Source organism: Macrobrachium nipponense, chromosome 7, assembly GCF_015104395.2.
Source record: "Macrobrachium nipponense isolate FS-2020 chromosome 7, ASM1510439v2, whole genome shotgun sequence".
In the NCBI taxonomy this organism is placed as follows: domain Eukaryota; kingdom Metazoa; phylum Arthropoda; class Malacostraca; order Decapoda; family Palaemonidae; genus Macrobrachium; species Macrobrachium nipponense.
Genome location: NC_061109.1, coordinates 13,509,615 through 13,533,659, shown reverse-complemented (window position 1 = coordinate 13,533,659; position 24,045 = coordinate 13,509,615). Strand labels below are relative to the sequence as shown.

At 39.2% G+C, this 24,045-nt stretch overlaps 1 protein-coding gene across 1 annotated transcript in view; it reads left to right on the top strand.

Moving 5' to 3' along the window:
* The window catches only part of LOC135217539 (crossover junction endonuclease EME1-like), a 161,507-nt gene that overhangs the window by 135,323 nt on the left and 2,139 nt on the right, over positions 1–24,045 (top strand). The window contains exons 10-11 of the mRNA XM_064253506.1: positions 4,185–4,316; positions 22,809–22,998. Coding sequence (XP_064109576.1) covers positions 4,185–4,316; positions 22,809–22,998 — 322 coding nt within the window. The remainder of the gene's footprint in view (positions 1–4,184; positions 4,317–22,808; positions 22,999–24,045) is intronic.

Genomic DNA, 24,045 nt, shown 5'->3' with positions numbered 1-24,045 from the left:
AAGGAAAAAATCTCCAAGGTTCTTAACTGATGCATTATCCAAAAGCCTGCAACTGAGGTAATGTTAAGTCCTTAAGGACTGGGTCCAAATTTCATTGTAAACCCTTATAGGAAGGTATAAAATTTCCAGCTCAAAAGATTGACAGCCTCTTTCAAATTTAAATCATGAGTGATATTTGGTATTCAGTTAGCATGACGCAGAACTGTAGACAGTGTAATGCAACATCGTTTGATTGCTGAGACAAAAACTGCTATTTGTACATGAGATACTTGAAGAACTTAATCAGGATATATGTAGTGGTACAGTTGCTGGATATACTTTGGACAAGCATCAAGATCAATAAACTGACCACTGTTATTGATACAGTCTGACAGTTTCTACATGGTCAGATGAAGCATGTGGAGGTTTGAAGGGATCTCAAAAAAGACAGTCTGAAAAGATCTTTCTTGAACAGAAGGTGAGGAATATCTACTACCAGGAAAGGATATTTGGGAAACTATTCCCTTTGAGGGCCACCAAGGAGCTTTCCTCCATAGGGGGGTAGTGCCATCAATGCACCTCATGCGGTACAATGTAGGCATTACTTAAGGTTCTTTGCAGTGTCCCTTCGGCCCCTAGTTGCAACTACTTTCTTTCCTTTTACTCTACCTCCCTCATATCATCTTTCTTCCATCTTACTTTCCACCCTTTCCTAACAATTGGTTCATAGTGCAACTGTGAGGCTTTCCTCCTGTTATACCTTTCAAACCTTTTCACTGTCAATTTCCGTTTCAGTGCTGAATGGCCTTAGTTGCCTCAGTGCTTGGCATTATGCCTAAAACCTATAAATCAAACCAAGGAGCTGTCAAAATCATCCTTGTGTTCTGTGAGGCTTGCAACTCAAGCTCACAACTCCAGTTCTTCCTCAAAACAGCAAATAGAGGACAAGCGTAAAGGTCTAGATTCTACCACTCGTTTAGAAAAACATCAACTGCCCATGCCTGAGGATCCTAGTATGGAGGACAGTAAACAGGGAGTGTAGTGTTTTTGGCAGTTGCAAACAGATTGATGTTGTGGTCTCCCCAAAGGTTCAGCAACTTCTGGCAAACCTTTGGAAGAAGAGATCATTCTGACAGAAGACCTTGCCCATTCCTGCCGAGTTGGTCTGTGATATCATTGTTTCTTCTTTGGACAAAATGAGGTAAATGAATGATGTTCCTTGACTCTATCCAAAGGAGAAGTGTTTCATTGCTAGCCTAAACAGATCTCTAAATTTGTCTCCTTGTCCATTTATGTAAGAATTGAGAGGTTGAATTGTTAGAAAAGACTGCGATCATATTGTCCCTGACTAGATGTTCCTCTTGCTTAAGACCATTCCAAACTTCCAAAAGCTCCAGGTTGTTTATAAGAAGCTTTCTCTTCTCTTTAGTCCAACTCCTTCACATCAAATGTTTCTCAGAATAGCCCCACCCCCCAATCTGCCTACAAGACATCTGAGGACAATGTAAGGTCTAGGTTCTTGAGGTATAGAGTCTGACCCATTAAAAATCTCTCAAAATTGGTGGAAAATTCCATTTTTCTGTTGTCAAGACCCCAAAAAGAGAGTTGATCTTCATCCCCAGATAAGCAATTGGCTGGATTGGGTAAAGCATAGATTTGTCAACCTTGAGCAAAGTGCCCAACCTTTTGAAAAGTATTTTAATCAAAGCTACTGGGCATGGAAAAACACATTTTACTGTTGTTTGAACGTGTATGGTAGATGGGACGAAACTTTCCCCCATGGTCATCTTTAAACAGAAATTGATGCCTAAGCAAAATTTCCCAAATGGTATCTTCCACGTTCATGAAAATGTAAACAATGCAAATGGAGTATGATTGCTATGTTTGTACTATTTCAAAATGCAATAGTAATACTATGATACATAAATATTTTTGGATAATGTGAAGCAAAGCATAACTTTTTAACAGATCCATGAAAAAGATGCATATTAATTTGTTTTTATTTTATAATACAATACTAATACAGGCAGTTCCCGGGTTACAACGGGTTCGGGTTACGACGTTCCAAGGTTAAGGCGCTTCTCAATTATATTCATCAGACATTATTTCTAGGGTTACAATACGACACATGTTCCAGGGTTACGATGCCTGCAACGCTCATATGGCAGATGAAATATGACACCAAAAATGTAAAATAATCAATATTTGAAGGATTTTTGGATGAAATATCCAGCTTACAACGATTTTCAAGAATGGAACCCCCGTTGTAGCCCGGGGACTGCCTGTATGTAAATATATTACATACACTAATTTTATATCTTGTGTATGATGCGACCTCCTTAAAATTAGCTACAAAATTAGGTCTTCAAATTCGCTTGATATGTTAGTATATACGGTATATTTTATTCAAATTTAAAGACATGTCAGTGTGATTTTCTTGGAAGTGTTACATAATCTGTTTGTTCAAAATATCTCCAAGTTGAGCTGACTGAGATTACGTAATGTCTACCTGCTGTGGGTGTGTGGATGTACATACCAGAACTTTTGAAAGCTGGAGGTAATCACATACATAGCAGGCCATGGTTCGTTGAAGGGGAAGACAAGAGCAAGGCAAGGCAAGTCTCCAGTTATTGTGTTTCACAGAGGCAGGGAGAAGGATACTGAGCTTTTTCAGTTCAGCATAAACACTTAAGTGTTTGCTTCAAGAAAGGAGCCATTCAAAGGACAATCCCTGACTACCTCTGCAACAAGAGGTAGTTGTTGCTCAGATATGAAATTACATATTTTTAATGAACGTACTTCATATTTTAACCACACCATGTATAAAGCCACTGGCCACTGCTCTTAAAGAACCTTTCCTCCCATGCTGTGACAAAACTGACTGCCATGCCAGGATATTTTAACTGGCAGTGTGCTTCAGTTTGATTCTCTGTGTTATCCTACCATTTAAGTATATTTCAGCCTAGCAGCAACATACATAGATGGCATAGCTTGTGGAGGTAGCCAGGGAAATGAGTTTTGAAGGCCTAGAATTGGCAGAATTCATAACCCAGTAACAAGACCAAGCCTGTGTAGAGTGACAGATGGATAGAGAAGTACAAAAATCAAAGAGAAATGTTTAAAGGTGAGGCTGAGGTGATTGAGAGAGCTGCAGGGACAGACAACCTAAAGGACAAGCCAGGGAAAAGTGATGTAGGGATCAGTGTAGACAGCAACAGCTGTGACCAGAGCCTCAGTACAGCCAGAGACTGCAACATCAAGCCACTGTAATTTTAAGCACCCTGCAAGTACGACCAAAAGCAGCTGAAAGCCCAGTCAAGCTGAGCAGTGAGTGAGAGCCAAGATTGACAAAAAATACAGGTCCACGGGTGAAAAACTTAATTTAAAGGTTAAAAATGGCATGTTATTTTTTCCAGGCCAAGTTGGCCGGGCACACAAGTTCACTGCTGGGGTTCATTTCAACCTTATAACCAGAAGTTTTTATTAACCAGGAGTGTATTATATATAAACAAAGTTCCAGAAATGACAGTAAATGAAAGATTTTGTGTGTTCTTGAAACTAAAACAGAGAAGTGTGCTAACTAGGGTGAAAAACTCGAGAGAGAAAAAGTAATTTCTCTCATAATTTATACTTTGACAAAATATCTTAATGCAGGTGTACTGGACTCATGAAAGCAATCTGTTCTTTGCTTTTGGGTGGACAGCCTGTCAAAAAAAAAAAAATTTTTGAGGCTGCTAGTATAAGATGAAATTTTGTAACTAATTTCCTGATCATCTCCCTCTTTTGCTTACAGTTATGAAGCTTTTATCTTTGAAATTTCCAAAGTAAACCTAAATCAAAGTTCAGGGAATAAGTCAGAATTAATCATTATTATATTTGAACTATTCAGGATTTTTTACCAATTGGGCAGATGGTACTTTCTGCACTGAACACTTTTCTCAGCTAGCAGATTGTGTTGTGATTTTTTTTTTCTTGTATTGTGGTGCTATCAGTGGAATTTTGGACATTTCATTCCCCCAGTTTGGTCTTATTGTTCTTTTAATATTCTTTTAATATCAAACCTTTGCTTTCAGAATATCAGAGGTATTCAAAAGCAAAGTTGAAAAAATAAGAATAGATATCATCAGTTACATAATTTCTCTGTGCTGATTGTTAAGTTATAATAATGATAATAATTTGTATTTATATTTTTGTTACCATTTCAGGGTTGATATTGAAACTGCTCTTGTAATGGCACAGTTAGAATGTGGAATAAATCACCGTTTGATCTCTGATGCCGAGAAGGTTGCTTCCTTCATAAGTCAAGTTGCTAAGGCTTTAGCTGAAGCTCCATACAAGTTAGTAAATCACTTTTTCGTTGCTGTTAGTTTTATTTTTAGTTTTGCATGAAGTAACTGAGTGTTTATCAAATTATTTTCCCATTGCTGTTCTTTCTTTCCTTTAAACATTGTGCAGTGCTGTCCTAATTGCTTTAAATACAGTACAGTCCATTAGTACTTGAAACATTGTTTTACAGTAGCTTTACTGTATACTATATATTTAAATGCTTTCAGTGACAATGAACACCATAAAGTTCACCAGGATGTATTTGCACTTGTCCAATTTATTGACCTTGATGCAGTTTTGGGATCTCATTTAAGAACAAGTTCTTCTAGCGAATTCTGATTTTCACAAGGAGACTTAGTGGTTTATAGTCTGTCTAGAATGTCATGAAACTTCGAGTAGGTTTGCGACGATGCCAAACTTCCTTAAGACTTTTAATCTGACTTAAGCTAATCCCAGCATCCTTCCATTCCGGGTCCTTTAATACGATCGTAATGTTTCCTTTTTAATCCCATAATCTGAATCTTTCCAGTCACAAAAAGCTGAATGGTTGTTGTGGATTAAGTTGACCTCGTGTTTCAAAAACAGCTCATAAACTTGATTCCTTTGTTTATTTTAAAAACATTCATGTAAGAAAAATTTTTTTAGGAAGAGTTCGAGCACCATATAAAGTACGGGAGACAAGTAGGTGTCCTTTAATACATCTTTAATGCATATCACCGTTTTTCTACAACTTTTAAGAGATCCATCTCGGATGAAAATAAAAATTTAATGTTCTGTACCCTACGATCAATCTAGTTCAGTACATTACAGGCAGTCCCCGGGTTACGACGGGGGTTCCGTTCTTAAGACGCGTCGTAACCTGAAAATCGTCGTAAGCCGGAACGATGTTGTTGAAAACATGTCCACAGGGAAAATTTCACTAATTTGCAATTTTTCTTAGGGCCGTATCTCTAAAATTATCACTAATTTACTTTTTTCATGTGCAACGCTGTGTATTCACAAATTACTGTATATTTTATTAAAATAAAAGAGAGAGAGAGAGAGAGAGAGAGAGAGAGAGAGAGATTACATAAAACCATTAAATTCGTTGACCATTGTATGGCATTGTTACTTTCCCAGCTCCGAGTGTCACTGGAGTTATGAGGTAGGGAAATTGCTATAGAAAAAGACAGGGAAGAATTTTCTTTTGAAATTAGTTATCGTATTATTACTACTTCTATTATTATTATTATTTGAAAATATAATAAACACGTGCATCTACCATAAAAATTCTCTTATCTCAGTAAGAAAGAGGAATTATCCTTACAAGTGAAATGGAAAGGTCATTTTCATCTCTTTAAAATACGACCATTATGAATTTTGTAATTAAAGTTTTATTATTATTATTATTATTATTATTATTATTATTATTATTATTAAATAACTGAAATTATCAATAAACATTTTACATACTAGTACCATAAAAATTCTTTCATCTCGGTAAAAGAGAGAGAGAGAGAGAGAGTGTTTATCTCTCTCTGTTCTCTCAAAAAATACTTATAACGCTTCCAGCGAAAGAGAGGGAGGGAGTTACCACTATGACACATTATTATCTTGTGTGGCAAAAAAGAGAGAGAGAGTTAACCTTAATTAAAAGTGACATGGATAGATTAGTACGTATTGTGTTTCTTTAAAATACTATCACATATGAATTTTGTAATTACAGTTATTATTATTATTATTATTATTATTATTATTATTATTATTATTATTATTATTTGAAAGTATTAAAAACAAATAGTACAAGTACATAAAAAATCTTGAGTCAGTAAATGAGAGAATTTCATGAACACATGATTGCAACACAGCAGCTCTTCCCCCTCCTGGCTGTCACAGAACTTGATATATCTGACAGTTTTAGTACCTGGATTTCGAGAAAAGGTTACTGAAAGAAGACTGGGATTTCCTTCATTCTTCCATAATTTTTTAAATATATAAGCTAAAATCTTACTAATTCACTATCGTATTTTCTTTAATGAATTGATATTATTGCTGTATAAATTAATATTAATATTTGAAAATAGTAAATCATTAATTTATCAGACAAAAAAACATACATCTTTGTAGTAGAGAGAGAGAGAGAGAGAGAGAGGAGAGAGAGAGAGAGGGAGATAGAGGAGAGACGAGGAGAGATGCGAGAGAGAGAGAGAGAGAGAGAGAGAGAATTATTATTTTTATTATGTGATATCATTTCAACTTATTAAACTTACTAATACAGTATTAATCAAAATTAATATTTGAAAATTAGTAAATAATTTTTGTATTATAAAAATGTATTTAGTCATGAAAATAAACATCAAAATACACTAATTAGTGATTATTTTTGTCGGAAAATACAAAGAGAGAGAGAGAGAGAGAGAGAGAAACTATGTTTTTTATATCCAAGTCTAAGTAGAGTATAAATGGATTCTTTAAGTGAAATAATGTTTCAATGATATTTTGCTGTTTTGTATTAAAGGATATGTATACTGTTTGAGAATGCGTTCCTTATCCTTGACTATGGTTACCATACACTTTAATAGCGTAAATTAAATTATGCGCCCTCCGCTCAGAAACTAGTTCTGCGTATGAGGTATCGTTAAAAAGGATAAAAAACCGTCGTAACCTTGGATTTTGCGTTGTAATCTAACCAGAAACTTAGTTTTGTTAATTATGTATACTGGAAACAAGCAATGATTTTTTCATTATTTGCGCTTTTGGATTGTTATAAACTGCGCATCGCAAGCTAGTGTATTAATAAACATTACCTTAATATAATTTATCTAGCCCTAAATCCCCAAAAACCGCACCAAAATTTACCACATTGGCAACCCTGTTACCTCCTATTCTGTCCGCCAGTTGGCAACACTGTCGTTGACAGATACGAAAACCTTCCCTCAAATCAGTTGTTAACGAGCGCCCGTGTTGTTTACATCACGGCCGCTCTTTATAAATTTCCTTAAACATTTTTGTGCCTTTAAAGCTTTCATTATTTGTTAAATGAAACTTTATATGAATTACCACTCACGCATTACATCACGAAATAGTGAATTAACTTTGATTACTATTGTGGTTCTTATCTTAAATTACGAACTTTTGCGCGACCCGGAACTACTGACCTGTCCAATTCTACAATGGATTACCAAGAAATTACAATGCTTCCTTCTGCCAGCAACATCAGGAACTGCCCGGTTTGTGGGACAAGGATGAGTAGCAGGGAGTATGAACCCCATGACATTTGTAGCTCTTGTCGTGGACAGGTTTGTGACTTGACTTCTCGTTGTGACGTATGTAAGCCCTGGTCTGATGAGGATATGACTGCTTATATGAAACGCCAAACAATCTTGCAGCTTAAAAGATCGGTTAAGGAGAAAAAGAAATCGATTGCTAGAACTGTATCTAACGAATTCTTTGACTTGGGCGCTCATGGTTCTGGCTCTTCGGTTTCGGTATCGTACGACTCCGATTCCGAATTAATTGATGCTTTGCCCCCTGTACAACCGGTAATTAGTGAAGTTATTTCTGATGTGGATTCAAAGATTTTGGCAATGGAAACTACCTGGAAACAGAATTTTAAGAAATTACAGCTTAGTCTAGATAGAGATATTTCAGCTAAGTTTAACAATCTGTCAGAGAATTTTCAAGAAGCCTTTACTAGAATGTCTAACACACTTTTAGATTCATTTTCAGCTCCTCGTCAGGTACCTGTCGACAGCACCATGGGTAACGGTGCGACAGATACCCCGGCTTGTGAACCCCGTCGTGGCGAAGGCCTAGGGGGGATCCGGTCCGGGCAGGTGCCTAACGAATCTTTACCCAACGTGTCCCTGTTAGTCCCGTAACAGTGCCAAAGGGCGCTTATTTAGGAGAAGGGGGGAGGGATATTAGTGTCAGACCTAAGATAGCTAGTCGTCAGGATTTTACTTCAGGGGAAGTTTCTAAGTTAGGATCTGACGATGATGATGATGATGACGCGGATTCGTGTGATATTGATGTTTCCTCGAATGGATGTCATGATGTAGAATTCAAGAAACTTTTTGATTTGATTTTGAGTTTTCTTCCTCAGGCGAGGCCTAAAGAGCAGAAGCAGCCTCCGCCTCGTTGTATTACAGAAGGGATTTTTCTTGACGGTCCTTCCCGGTCACGGGAATTTTTACGTTTTCCCTTTGCCCAGAGGTTCGCGAGAGTGAGGGCGGACGTTGCCACTAAACTTTCGAAGGTGATCGGGGAAGGGAAGAGGAAGCTCTCTTCTCTTCTACGACACAGGAGAGGAGTTTACCAGGTGGCGGATGATTCTTCATTCTCTCGACCCCCCAAGCCAAATCCTGATTTTGTCCGACTTTCAAGTCAACCCTTGCCTTCTAAGGCTTCGGTCTCTGTCTCAATTGAAGATTTTATTGCTATGGAGTCTGTTATGAGCTCCTTACAAGAAGCCCAATCCTTCAATATGTGGGTCCTCGGAGGGCTTTTAATGTATATCAAGGACTCCGGGTTTGTTCCTCCTGATGCTCCTCTTTTTGAGAAATTCTGCTCATCCATTTCAATCGCTTCTGTACATCAGAACGAGCTTGCTGCTTCAATGCAGGCCTTTCTTGTTTCTCTAAGGCGTAACCTGTATTTGTCGCAGTTACCCTCCTCTGTATCGGAGATTCAGAGAACCCGTCTGTTGTCCTCTTCTCCTTTTGGCGATTTCCTTTTCGATATTTCTGTGCTTTCTGAGGTTTTGAAGGAACATCAAGGTGATGCCTCTTCCCAAGCTCACTGGGCCTTATCAAGAGCTTTTTCCTCTGGTCTTCCAACCGTTCCTTCAAGGAGTAAGCGTAAGTTTAGGACCAGATCTGTACCTTCTGCTCCAGCCCAACAACCTCCTTCTGGCTCTTTTTTCCAGAGTACATCTCAGGTTGCTGGTGCCTCTTCTTCATCCTCCGGTGTTCACCCTTTGAAACGCGGGAGAGGTTCTTGGCGTGGCTCTAAGGGCAGAGAAAGAGCTCAACCTCCAGGAGGACCTTCTTCTTCTTCTTCTTCTTCTTCCTTGTCTCTGCGTAAGAATTTTCGGAAGTAGGAGTCATCACCTCGCCTGGAGACCGCAGTAGGAGCTTGTCTCTCCTGCCATTGGTCAGCTTGGCAGGGGAGAGCGGTGGATGCTTGGGTGGTGGAGGTCCTGAAGGAAGGTTACGAGATCCCTTTTGTTTCCAGACCTCCACTTTCCAATCGTCTTCTCGAGTTCAGCAGTTATTCCCCTCACTCAATCAGGGGTCAAGCCTTGGAGAAGGAGCTTTCGGCCCTCTTGGAGAAGGATGCCATAGAGCGAGCTCCTCCTTCTCCCGGATTTTACTCTCGGATGTTTGTAGTTCTAAAGGCCTCGGGTGCCTGGCGCCCCATCATAGATCTTTCGGTTTTGAACAAGTTCATTCTAAAGTCCAAGTTCAGGATGGAGACGGTCCAGACTGTTCTTTCATCCGTCAGGAGGGGGGACTGGATGATTTCCATCGATCTGCAGGATGCTTATCTGCAAATCCCCATCCATCCAAGAAGCAGACCTTACCTTCGGTTTTCACGGACTCGGGAGTTTTCCAGTTCAGACCCCTTTGTTTTTGGCCTCACCACTGCTCCACAGGTCTTTTCCTCCAGGGTGATGGCTCCTGTTTCAACTATTCTGCATCAGTTAAACGTAAGGATGCTTCGGTATCTGGACGATTGGCTAGTCCAGGCCGAATCTCTAGAGAAATGTCTCCGGTCGAGGGAGATAGTTCTGTCTCTTTGTGTCGAGTTGGGCATTTGTGTCAACTTCGACAAGTCCAATCTAATCCCTTGCCAGATCATGACTTATCTGGGGATTGTTTTGAATTCCCAGATTTTGAGGCTTCTCCCGCTCAGAAACGGATAGACAAGCTTCTGAGTCTGATCGAAGAATTTTTGTCCTCCGTAACGCAGCCAGTTTCTCTTTGGAGGTCTCTCCTGGGCCATTTGTCATCCCTCATCCAACTGGTTCCCGGAGGTCGTCTCAGAATGAGGTCCCTTCAGTCAAACACTTCGCCAGTCATGGGATTTCGTGTCCGAGGACAAGATAGTCGCCTCTTCTCCACAATGTCGGAAGGATCTCGTTGGTGGATGCAAGTTTCACCGCCTCAAGTCAGGGACATCTCTTCTTTCGGTTCCTCCGGACCTAATGTTTTGGTCAGACGCCTCTGGATCAAGGTTGGGGCGCACACCTGGGCTCCGAAGCCGCTTCGGGCCTTTGGTTAGAGGAGGAGAGGAGCATGTCAATAAATTGGAGGGAACTGAGGGCAGTGTACCTAGGCCTTCTTTCATTTCAGGAACAACTGTTGGAGTCGATTGTCGCGATCTTTGTCGACAACACCACAGCAGTCTCGTACTTGAGAAACCAAGGCGGCACACAGTCGGATCTTCTCACTCAAGAAGCCCGATCAATCCTGTGTTGGGCAGAAGACAGGGGGATTACGTTGGTCCCTCAGTTTATCCTGGGCCGATCACAACGTCTTAGCAGACGCCTTGTCGAGACCGAACGAAGTTCAAGGGTCGGAGTGGACACTTTGCCAGGAAGTCTTCGACAGCCTCTGGAAGAAATGGCCTGTCACAGTCAATCTGTTTGCCACCCCACTGAATTTTCGGTGCCAGATATTCTTCGCCCCTTACCAGACTCCTCAGAGTGCCGGGACAGACTCTCTTTTGCAGGACTGGGAGGGACTTCAAGCCTATGCTTTTCCTCCGTTCTCTCTGGTGAGGTCAGTCCTCAACAAAGTGAGGGCAACCAAGCGTCTGGATCTCACCTTGATCGCCCCCATCTGGCCACAGAAGGAGTGGTTTCCCGACCTTCTGGAAGCACTGGTGGAACCCCCATTCGCCTGCCAGAGAGACCAGATCTTCTCAAACAACCCCATTTTCATCGGTTCCATCAGAGGCTCCACATGCTTCATCTTCATGCCTGGAGACTGTCAGGAGGTTCTCCAAGCACGAAGGGTTCTCCTCCAGAGTGGCGCGACAGTTGGCTCTTGCCAGGCGGCAATCAACCAGAGTAAATTATCAGGCTAAATGGTCGGTTTACAGACGTTGGTGTAAGTCTCAAGGACATTCAGTTTCTAGACCTTCCTTACGAAAGTAGCGGAGTTTTTAGTTCATTACATCATGACAGGGCCCTGTCACCTTCGTGCATTAAGGGTTATAGGTCTATGCTTTCCTATGTTTTTAAGGCAAGGCTTCCTGAGATCTCTTCATCTTATGTCATTAGAGATTTACTTCGATCTTTTTCCCTATCTCGACCCAGGCCGCAGTGTTCGCCTCCGACATGGGACGTTAACAAAGTCCTTCAAGCCTTAAGGTTCCATCCGTTTGAGCCTCTGAATTCTGCCAAATTTAGGGACCTCTCTTCTAAGACACTCTTCCTTGTCTCACTGGCTCAGCCAAGAGGGTGGGTGAACTGCAAGCACTCTCTTTTCTGGTTGCCAGATCTGGACAAGACATGATTTTGTCATACCTTCCTGAATTTGTCGCAAAGACTGAATCGTCTGATAATCCCATTCCCAGGTCTTTCGTACTGAAGTCGCTGGTCGACTTTGTTGGTAATTTAAATGAGGAATTAGTTCTTTGCCCTGTTAGGGCGCTCTCATGTTATTTACACCGCACGAAGACATTCAGGGTCGTCCCCGTCATCTGTTTGTTTCACCCCGAAATGTCAAGAGACCTATTTCAAAGAATGGTGTATCCTTTTTTCTCAGAGATCTGATCGTTAAAACTGGTGGTTCGGCTGCTGGGGAAGACCGGACGCCGAGAGCACACAGTATTAGAGCAGTTGCTACATCAGTAGCTTTTATGAAGAACGTCTCAGTCGCCAAGGTGCTTGAGGCGGCGACTTGGCGTTCTAATTCTGTTCTGTTTTTGCCTCTTTTTACTTGAGGGATATTTCTCTAGTTCTAGGCGACCTTCGTTCTTTGGGCCCGTTGGTGATGGCAGGACAGGTCGTCAGACAGGAGAATTAGGTAGTCTTCCTGTTTTACGTTTGGTTGCTACCTGTATATTATTCATTAATTTTTGTTTTGTTGTATATATTTTTGTTTTTGTATTATAACCCATGGCAGTTTTTGACGTAGTTATAATGGGAATTAGGCAGTTTGGTATTTAGGTGTTTTTGATGACAAGGACTGACTGCTTGGCAACTCATGCTGCTTCCATTTTCAGTGTGAAATGGTTCCAGCCACTGGGTTGTCGGCACTGGTGACTACGCTTCTCCAGAGCGATGCTGACCTAGGACTAGCCACTGGTTCGCTTGTCCTGACGACTCCTGCTTCTTCCACTGTCCTGGACAGGGAATTAGTCGATGGATCGTCTGCTGTCAATCTGGGACTCTCTCACAATCTACTTTTTGTCTCACCTGTCTTCTCGGAGTCAGACACTCGTGTGAGATCAGGCGACATTTAGTAGCCCTGAGTTTCTTGTTGACGAAGTCGGTTGCGTTGATACACCCCGATGATCGTGTAACATGAGACCAGGTTGGACTGTCAGGCATTCGTCCTTCGGGACTGAATCGCCTTTTTGCTCCGCGCTCCTTTCTCTTGGCACCAGAAAGCTCGAGTTAGGAGTTGCTCATGAGCCGATTCGTTGCTGGCGACTTCGGGTTGCGTTGATACACCCCAAGGTTTGCTTAGCTTTGAATCGCCCTCAAGGACGTCCAGCCAAACTCATCCTTTAGGGAAAGAATAGTGCTTGATAGTCTTCAGGGTGCAGCCTTGCTGTCCGCAATTCGTCTGACTGGTCACCTGGTCGGTCACCTGACTTTAGTACAGACTGACTGACCTAGGCACTTACTCCTTGTCCTGTGCTACCGCAGTGGTGGCATTATGGTAGGAGACTTTGAGTTGTTAGTATCTTTGACCTTGGGTTGAGTTTGACTGCCTATGATATATTTATTTCTTTGTTTGTTTTCTCCTATTCTGTCCGAAGGGGAAAAGTGTATTCAGATTCCCTCCTCCTTTTCAATGTGGTTAATCGGGGGCTAGATAGATTATATTAAGGTAATGTTTATTAATATGGAATTTTTATTCTAAAATTAATATTAATAATATTTACCTGTATAATTTATCTAGTCCCACCCATCCTACCCCACGATTTGCCTATCACAACTGATTTGAGGGAAGGTTTTCGTATCTGTCAACGACAGTGTTGCCAACTGGCGGACAGAATAGGAGGTAACAGGGTTGCCAATGTGGTAAATTTTGGTGCGGTTTTTGGGGATTTAGGGCTAGATAAATTATACAGGTAAGTATTATTAATATTAATTTTAGAATAAAATTTCCATATTCATTCGCTTCGCATATGAGGCATCACTAAAAATTTTTAAAAAATACGATATAAAAAGTGTCGAAAATCATCATAACCTCAAAATTTTTTTTGTAATCTAACCAAAAACTTATTTTTATTAATATACTGTGCTAAACTATAAAGGATTCTTATCATAGTATGCGTTTTTTAAAAGCGTCGTTAACTCGGAGCGTCGGAAGCGTCAGCGTCGTAACCTCGGAACAAGCGTCGTAACCCAGGGCGGATTTTTCAATGAACATTTAAGAAAAAGCGTCGCAACCTCGGAACGTCGTAAGCCGGAGCCGTCGTAACCCGGGGACCGCCTGTACTGGAATCTTAATGTACTAAATGTTTTCGAGCTTTATTGCTCATAAAGCTTTAAGGGGGCCGGCCGGCTAATGCCGTTTTTTAACGACAGGACTTTGACATTCATACCACTTAATAAGGTGACTTGGGACATCTTCAAACCGCATATGATTTTCGCCTCTGACCTTCGGTTTTGTGACGCCAGGGCAATTTATCCCGAAAATAACCACAAATTCTATCTCCTCCCTGATATTTAATATTAAGACCTGGGAGTTACTACCATATATAGACCTGATGTAGACCTCCAATCAAATGGAGAGTTTTTTTCTAAAAGTAATTTTTTTGCTAGATATGAATTTTTCAATATGGTAAAAAAATAAACCCTATAAATCACGAGAAAAAATTTATAAAAAAAAGACGAAACAAAAATTGGAATAAAGGGCTCTATTTGATTGTTCTATAATGTCTTTCTGAGTTATATACCAAATTCCAATGTTATAGCTTTAAAACTAAGTGAGGAGATAGATTTTGAAGGTCAATAAGTATAGTTTTGAGATACGGGCGTTCAAAGTTTTCCTTCGTATTTCTATAAAGACAATGTTAATAAATAATGATTAGTATTATGAATGTATATTTCTTTGTTTGTGTAGGTTAATAAACCAAAACATATTATTTATCATAATTAATCATAATGATGATCCCTTGCTCATATATTGAAGCCTGGGTCACTGCTTGAGGCAAGATGGGGCACTCCTTCTACGTAACCCCCCCTCTCTCCGCCTCACTAACTCGGCTTATTACAGCAAATTTTCTTCTGTATGTTAGCGAGATGTTTTCCTTGTATTTTCCTCTTTGGCATGATGACATTCTTGCCGAAACAAAGATAAACAAACGTAAATGCAAGAGAATGTCAGAGGTGAAACTCGAAGATGTAGTCTCTTTTTACAAAGACAATTTAATAAATCATGATTATTATGAATTTCATATTCCATTTTGGGTATTAAAAAGCCAAAACTACGTTATTTATCATAAATGAAGATCTCTTTGCTCAAAGATCGTAGCCTTGGGCATAGTGTGACGTGTGCTGTCAGGCAAGAAGGGGCGTTACTAGCAACCCATCCCCTCTCTCTTCACTAACTACGCGTATATTATATATTCGTAATAATACTTGAGCGATTTTTCTTCGTCTGTGTGTTAGCGAGATGTTTTCCTTGTCTTTTCCTCATTAGCATGATGAACTTCTTGCCGAAACATACATAAACATACGTAAAAGCAAGCGAATGTCACGAGGTGAAACTCGAACGTGTAATCTACTTGAAGTCTGTGGTCCTACTGATTCATGGTTGAACCAGATACTTGCTTCTGCGAGCCACGGAATCTCTACAGATGCCATTTCTCACAATTTATTTGCCAATAATTATCAAAATTTACGATAACAGAAGAAATATTGCATTTTCTTGTACGGATGAATGTTTTAGGCTTATTGAGTTATGTTTACTAATTACCCTGTAACTACGAAAGTAAGAGGAATTTTGACGAAATATTTCGTATACGTATTCTCAATTGCCATATGAAGCTCCATGAATTTTTTCATGACTGCATTTTTCGCCCTATACCGCCATATAGTATAGGGGTTCCGGCCGGCCCCCTTAACTTTTATTCTTTATATAATTTGAATTCTGATTGAATCATTTTATATTTGAACATTATTAAATGTGTAGTCAGGTTCTTGAAGATATATGTAGCCTGGCATCGTCATTCTCTCTCTCTCTCTCTCTCTCTCTCTCTCTCTCTCTCTCTCTCTCTCTCTCTCTCTCTCTTACTCTTACCATATTTGTTGTAGAATTGATGAATGTGCCAAACATCAAAATATTTCATAAAAATAATGTTTTTCTCCATTAAAACAATTTCTTGGTGTTAGGATAATAAAACGATAAAATTAATAGACATTTTCTTTGAAATAAGGCACTGTTTTAGTGTGAAAAAAATTGTCTTGGTTAACAGGAAGTAAATTCTCATATGAGGATGAAACCTCTAACATAGAAACAAGGAGATCAAACAAATGTATGCAGTGAAATCAATAAAGATTTTTCCCATAAAATAAATTGTTTATAAAAATATGTGTTGTTTACCATCACAGGATAAAACTAAATAACAAAATAAAACAGATGTTTTCTTTAAATTAAATCAAGATAATCTTCCAGTATTTTTTAGCATTAATGTGTACTGTACTATTTTTCATCAGATGGAGTTACTTCTATAACAAATGAATCAACAAACTGATTCACAGCAATATCATTCTCTGTGTCTTTTATAATGATGTTCTCAACATGATTAACGGCATTTTTCCAATTTTCTGCTGTCACGCATGACAGAGCCTCTTGCAGCAAAGATGTTAGATCTGCCATTTTAAATGTATTCCTTTTGGCTACATAGTTTTTAACCTGCACCCAAATGAGTTCAATTGCACTATAATGGCAGTGATAAGGTGGCAGCCTTATGACCTTGTGGCCTTTTTCCAAAGCTATCTTGTCGATGACATATTTTGGAGCATTTACATGTTTCACTGCTTTCACCATTTCAAGCAATTCACACTTCGTCAGATATTCTGGGGGAATTTCACCTTTATTTCTTAACCCGTCTTGGATCGCTCCCTTTTCGCTTGCCATGGTAGGAGGTGTGTCACTTTGCACTGAATGGTATGATGCGTTGTCTATAATTATAACGGACTGTCGTGGTATATTGGGTTTGAGCTGTTCTCGGAACCATTTTTCGAATACAATGTGATTCATTTGGTGGTGATAGTCACCGTCATTCTTTGCTTGGAATACCAACTGTGCATTTGGCACGAATCCTTGCTCAGATCCAGCATACAAAATGATAATTCTACTCCCTGTCCCGCTTGGTTGGTTTATTCCAGTTGCTGGTGTCGAACTTTCATCCATCCAACACTTGGTGACTGTATAATTCTGATTAATCCAGGTTTCATCCAGAAATATAACAGACTTATTTCCTGTACCCCTAATATTTTTCATTACACGTAGGAACTTGGTCCTGGCACTTTCAATATCACTTCTCTCCAGTAGAAATTTCTGCCCGTTAACTCTTCCGTATTTAAATCCAATTTCTTTAAGCATCTTACGTAAATCTCTGTATCCACTAAATCCAATATTTTCTTTTACTTCAAGTAGAATGCTATCCAGCGTTGGAATTTCGTTTCTGACGTAATAACCGAGAACTGTCCTTCATAAAACGCACTGATCAAATCCATCGATGTTGGTTACAGCTGGTGGTCTTTTCCTTTTCTTTATGTTAAAAACGGGAGCTTCATTTTCTTCTAAGCTGTCTTTTCCTTCCTTACAAATGTGATATATCGTACTTTTGCATTGCTTAGTTGCATCCATTGTACATTGTACTGCCTTGTCAAAAGGGAGAAAGAAAACAAAACCATGCATAACAGTTTTGTTTTCTTTCTCCCTTTTGAAGTACTCGTGGACATTGAATATTACTTCACGTGTCTGAGCACTTAATTGTTGCCGTGGGGAGCCTTCCATCTTAAACCGTCACGCTTGGGTGTCAGAACAAAAGCGATAAGACAGAGACAGAGAGAGATGTGGCAAAGTGTATGCCAAATCTACTGTTTTTTTGCCTTAAGTGAGATTTAATGAATGAAATTGGCGAAAAGTGGCACCGTCAGAAACCTACTCTATGTTTCATGACATTCTGGACAGACTTTAGTAAAAAGTACAGTAAATCTTAAGAAAATTTGAATGACAAAGTTTTATGGTAGGCTTTCATATGGTGAGTTATAATTTTAATGCAAAACACTATTTTTGCAAGATATTTTCGTAGTGAAGTTTTATATTAATAATTAATAATATATAAGTAATGTAAATATACATTAAAAAACTTATATTTTTGCTTCCAAAGAGAGAGAACAAAATTGAAAGCTAGAGGGACCCAGTACAATACATACAATAGTACAATACATACTATTAATTTCTGTGCTTTTCATTCTCACATTTTTTGGGAAGAGGCAGTATGATATCTTAATGTTTGTAGCCGAGGGCTTTTTAGCTATTTATTTTTATTTAGTTAGATGAGATAAATGAAGATGGTAAAGTATATTGTATTTGGATTTCTGCTACTTATTTTTGTTTTATACCTGATATTACTTATCCTATTAGAGTATTTTTGTATTAAAGATTTTTGACACTACTTATATTCACAAAGCATAAACCATCCTGTTGTAAACGTTTGGACTGCAGACTTACAATTAAAAAATTGAATATAGCCAAAAATGTAATGCATATATGAGGAATACATCAAACTGTGCTTTATTGTTACACACCATCCTTGTGTTAAAGTAAACAAATATGTGTAGTAGGAACTGGGTAGGATAGCATAGGCCATGAAACATCTTATCATATCCCAGGCTATGAATTTTGCATTGTTATATTCACCAATATGAGGTGCATATATGAATTACTAAAATTGTTTTATACTTCAGTTTTATTGATTTATACACTAATTGTGCATGGACTGTAGGGTAGTCTAAGTAAATTGAAAGGTTATGGTAAGGTTTAGTGGTAGCCTGGCATAGGCTAAGCATAGTACAGGAAGCCCCCAGTTAACGGCAGGGGTTCCGTTCCTGGGGGCCCGACACTAAGCGTAATTCGTCTCTGACCGAAATTCAAAAGTCTACAGGCGTCACAATCCCCCTTACGGTGCCTAGACTTGTTGACTATGCCATTTTAAGCATTTTTATAGGGTTTCCAACTATTTGTGGGCTCTAGCTATTCGGGAGGGTGTCTGGTACGCATCCCCCGCGAATACAGGAGGACCACTGTACGTGTTTACAGCTCTTTTATGTTCTCTTTAGATAAGGGCTCGCATAGAGGGCAGTGGTGCTTCTTACAAAAGACTGCCCATTGTTTGTGAATTGGCCCATTTGCCAATGGTTTTTCTACATCCAAAGGAAGGTTTTGAAGCATTGTGCTCTGAATGGCAGATGCCTCCTTGGACTCTTCCTTCATGAGCTTTGCTTGCTTTTTTCAGTCAAGACATGAATTTCTTTGGATTAGATTTCCATGACTAAATACCTACTTTTTGAACCAATTGCATATTGTTAGGAAGTTCAAGACTTTGTCTGATGTTTTGATTCCTGTTGCATTTTCACATACTACAGACTCGCCTTCTGAGAAGTCCCTTTCTTTAGGGGATTGCCAAGCTACTCATCTGGAAGGGATTTTTATTTAGACTCAAGTGCCTCCCCCTTGGTGTCTGGCTTCATGCTTTTTACTAATCTTCCAGCTTTGTCTCTACCCTTCCTCCCTCTTAAATCCTTACACTTTCATAGGATATCTTGAGAACTGCAGATTAATCTTTTGTAAAATATTTGAAAAAGAGCATGTTTCAGTACTCCAGATTCAGTTCATGGCCATCTTTAGTTCACCTGTTGATTAGTTGACTGCAGCCCTTCATTTTCAGCATAACCTTCAGCATTGCCTACTCTACCAACTAACTGTCTCTTGTAATGATTATTTTTATCGAAAAAGAAACCCACAAAATCACTTTGTAACTTGTTTACTTCTAAGTATTTACATTTAGTTTTACTACACACTCGAGTACTTTCAGGCCCTATCTGTGGCCCTTTTTCAAGAGATGTTTGGGATGTTAGCCTGGGTCAAGGCCCAGCAGTCTTCTGGAACTTCTTCTCGTTGAGCTGTCATTTATGTGATGGCTGTTCTGGTTTCCTTGAGAGTTGCCAATCCCCTCTTGTCACTCTGCTATCCTGAGCTGATGGTCAATGGGATTAATCCTTGAGGTAAGGGTGTGGTCACCAAAAGTCTGTTGGACAGGAAACCTAATCTCCAGGTCAGCAGGGTCAATCTTAGCTTCTTTTAATATCAAAGCTCGGCTTATGGGATATTCTGAGGTAAAACCTTTGTTTCCTTTTATTACTTTAATCTATTTGATGAGTGCACTTTCTACTACCCTCCTGTGACTAATTTTGTTGCTTTTGTATAAAGGCCTACTGTTTTCGAAATCCATCCTATGGTCATTTTCCCAACAATGCCTAGCTATAGCACTCCCCTGAGAGTTTTTTGAGTTGTACTGCCTTCTATGTCTTGGACTCTAGTCCTTATTCCCCACCCTACCTGATTCCCCACATATCTCCACCAATTGTTGCAATTGATTATGTATACCCCCGCTATATCATCTGTATTACTGTCTTCTCCTTCCAATTTATTTTTACATACTTTGTTTTTTACGGTATTATGAAAGGTATATACAAATTTAATACCGTAAAAAACAAATTTAATACCCAAAAAAAACAAAGTATGTAAAAATAAATTGGAAGGAGAAGATAGTAATGCAGATGATGTAGCTGGGGTATACATAATCAATTGCAACAATTGTGGAGACAGATATGTGTGGGAATCAGGTAGGGGAATAAGGACTAGAGTCCAAGAAAACAATAGAAGGGGCAGTACAAACTCAACTCTCAGGGGTGCTATAGCTAGGCATTTGTTGGGAAAATGACCATAGGATTGGATTTCGAAAACAGTAGGCCTTTATACAAAAGCAACAAAATTAGTCACAGGAGGGTAGTAGAAGGTGCCACTTATCAGAGGAGAGATTAAAAGTTTAATTTGAAACGGAAACCAAAAGGGTATTGTACCTCAGAAAGATCCCTAAAGCCGAGCTTTCGATACGTTAAAAGAAGGCTGAAGATGACCCTTTTGCTGACCTGGCGAGGATTAGGTTTCCTGGCCCAAACAGACTTTTGGTAGACCACACCCTTACCCTCAAGGATTAATCCCATTGACCATCAGGCTCAGGATAGCAGAGCGACAAGAGGGGTCATTTGGAGCAACTCTCAAAGGAAACCAGAACAGCCATCACATAAATGACAGCTCAACGAGAAGAAGTTCCAGAAGACTGCTGGGCCTTGACCCAGGCTAACATCCCAAACATCTCTTGAAAAAGGGCCACAGACAGGGCCTGAAAGTACTCGAGTGTGTAGTAAAACTAAATGTAAATACTTAGAAGTAAACAAGTGACAAAGTGATTTTGTGGGTTTCTTTTTCAATCTTCAGAAGAAAACTGAAAGAAGCTTTTGTTTGGTTCATTACTTTTATCATCGCTGACACTGACTAAGGTCTTATTACCCCTGCTGACTGTGACCTTGACTACACTTGTGGGTTCAACTGTAGTCGTGCCTGTAGTTTTTATTCCAGTCCTTTATATCTGCTTTTTGTGGTCTACCTTGGAGATGGAGTTATGTTCACTAACAAGAGTAGGCTCTTGGTGGTGCTTGTAGTCTCTGTTAGCCAGTACCTCACTCTGTATAGATGTGACTAAGAACTACTGTCACTTCCTTTCTCTTGGACACATTTTCTGTCTTTCATAATTACTGTACTTCCTGTAAGTTGGCAATGTGATGATGGAGAAGAGTGATGCATCATCTAAAAACCTCTCCAGTCTTCTTGCCTCTGCCAACCCTTTTGCTCTCTGGACTTCTTGTCCCCTTGGACCCAGACTTGTTCCTGGAAGACTTGGTCTACAAATTGAGGGAGAAGCTTACTACCATCACTGCCAAGGACACTTTAATTTTGGTGCTTTGTCCACATCGCCAACTCTCTCTAAGATCCTATTAACCTCAATCTTACCGTGTCAGTATCAGAGTTCCTTCACTTTGAAGCATCAGCATTCCTTTTCTAGCTACTGAGGTTGCCCATAATATCCTCACCATAGTTGAGCTGCCTTCCAGCCACTAAATCCTAAGTTGTCCTTTCATTCCTGTGGTTCTGAACACTTCTGCCGAAAATCTCCAGGCAGAACGTTATGGTATGAAATTCTGCTGTCTACACTGATCATCTTGCATGTATGGGCCAGTCCTCAAAGGTTTTGGATTTTTCCATTTCTGAACTGACTTGTCACCTTTGAGTACTAGACTTTTAACCAGAGAAAAGTAGTCTAGTTTAGGAGGTACCTCCAAATGGGAAAAATAAGACGTTGAAAGAGCATTGCCAGATATGGATTTCTATAGGCATCTGTTTCTCATCCTGAGGGCTCCAGGAGTCTGAAGACTGATAATAGACTTCAACCATCTTAACATCCATCTTTGTCTTACTCTCTTCCATACGTAGATCATGGAGTCAGAAGATTGGTGCAGAGGGGAGACTCTTGTCTCTGGACCTTGAGCACTGCATATTTAAACTTATGACTTCATTTTCCATGGTGGTGACAGGTGTTTCACTTTGAGCCCTTTACTTTAGTCATTTTACTAAATGAAAGGGTGGCATATCATCTGGATCTCTTGACTTTAACACTATCTGGATGACTGGTTAGTTTTGGCTTCTTCATAGGAGAAGTTGGAGGGCATCTGGACATCTTTTTAGTACTATCTGTGTCCTTATGATATGGGTCAACTTCCATGCAATGTTTTGGCTCCAACCAGACAGACCATGGAGTTCTGGAGAGGGTAGGCTTCTATCTTATAGCCTTCCATTTGCACTCCTGTTTCTGATCTTCATCCTTTCTCCTATATTGTGATTCAGGCTGTATATGATGAGTTTATAATGAGCAAATGATATTGTTGCAAAGTAAAATCATGTTTTTCTTATGAACCCATTAATCCTAGCACATAGTACCTTCCTCCTCTCCCCACACTGAATGAGGCCTTGCAAGATGATAGAATTTGCAATAGGGTTTTAGTCTTTTAAGATTTAACAGGATGATGCATCTGGAGAACCATTGCATGGAATAAGGCTATTTGTTATTTATTGGTTTGTATGAACAATTTGCTTTGTAAAAAATATTTTTTTTTTATATTAGTAATGCTGTTACTATTTTAGGCGAGAAAAAGAAGATGCCACCTTTTCTTGGTTTGCTGAAGGAAGCAGCATAAACACTGTTAAAGTGGATAAGGCAGGTGTTGGATTGTTAAAGCTCTGGCGACAACAGCTGCAGCAGTTCATCAATGTAGGCAATGAGGTTGCACAGGCAATTGTGAGGGAATATCCATCACCTCAAGCTCTGGTTCAAGTAAGATTCTTCTAGTCATGCATGCATAAGTTTATCATGGTGCTGATACATAATATATTATTTTTTATTTTTTGCATATGCATGTGCGTGTGTGATGTATGCTTGTGTGCGCGTGTATGTGCCTGCAGATTGCTTTGTTTACTACCGTAATTGTCATTCTGTCAACAATAAGAAAATTCAGACCTTAACATGTGAACTGAGACACTTCAATTATTATTTTGCCTACTTTTCCTTCATCAAGTGAACTCTATACTTGTTATTTGAATATAAAAGCAAATTTTTCTGCTTGAAATTTTACTGAAAAATCTATTACTTCTCCCTTAAGGTATTTTCAAATAATTTCCAGTATTTTTCTTTTATCTTGAACTGTTACTGACTTTAATACCATCTTTTTTAACTTAGTGTTTCATGTAAGCTTCTTGCCAGTAATAGTCTGTTAATACCACTTATTTTGGAATAAAGTCGGCCCCTGGTATTCGTGGGGGATGTACCCCCCCCCCCCCCCCCCCCCATCCCATGAATAGCTAAAATCCGTGATACTTGAAACCTGTCTAAAAACACTTAGAACTGCCTATTTTAATTGTTAAAAGAGAAGAAAAACTATAAATGTCATACCTGAGTATTTTAAGTTTTATTACAAAAAGTGCATTTAATCATGGAAAAGGTATGAAAATACAGTGATTAGCAAATGTTTTTCAGTGAGAATTACCACGAATAGGCAAATTTTCCACAAATAATGTGTATATGTGTTCCATAGAGAAATCCGCAAATAGGCTAGTCTGGAAGTTGACAGACTGCAAATAGCGGGGTTGACCATAGTATACTGCAAACAGATTTAGTATTAATTTTATCTTGAGTTATATTTTTTGTTAATTGATGAATGTAATGTCTTTGTGAATTTATTATGAGTATTTTTTTAATTGATTTATTTCAGTTATTTTTCCCTATTCTATGCTTTAGTTTGTTACTGTAGTTTTGAGTACGTATACATACTATGCTGTACTAGTCATACTTTTGAATCATTCATCATTCTAAAACTAAGGAAAT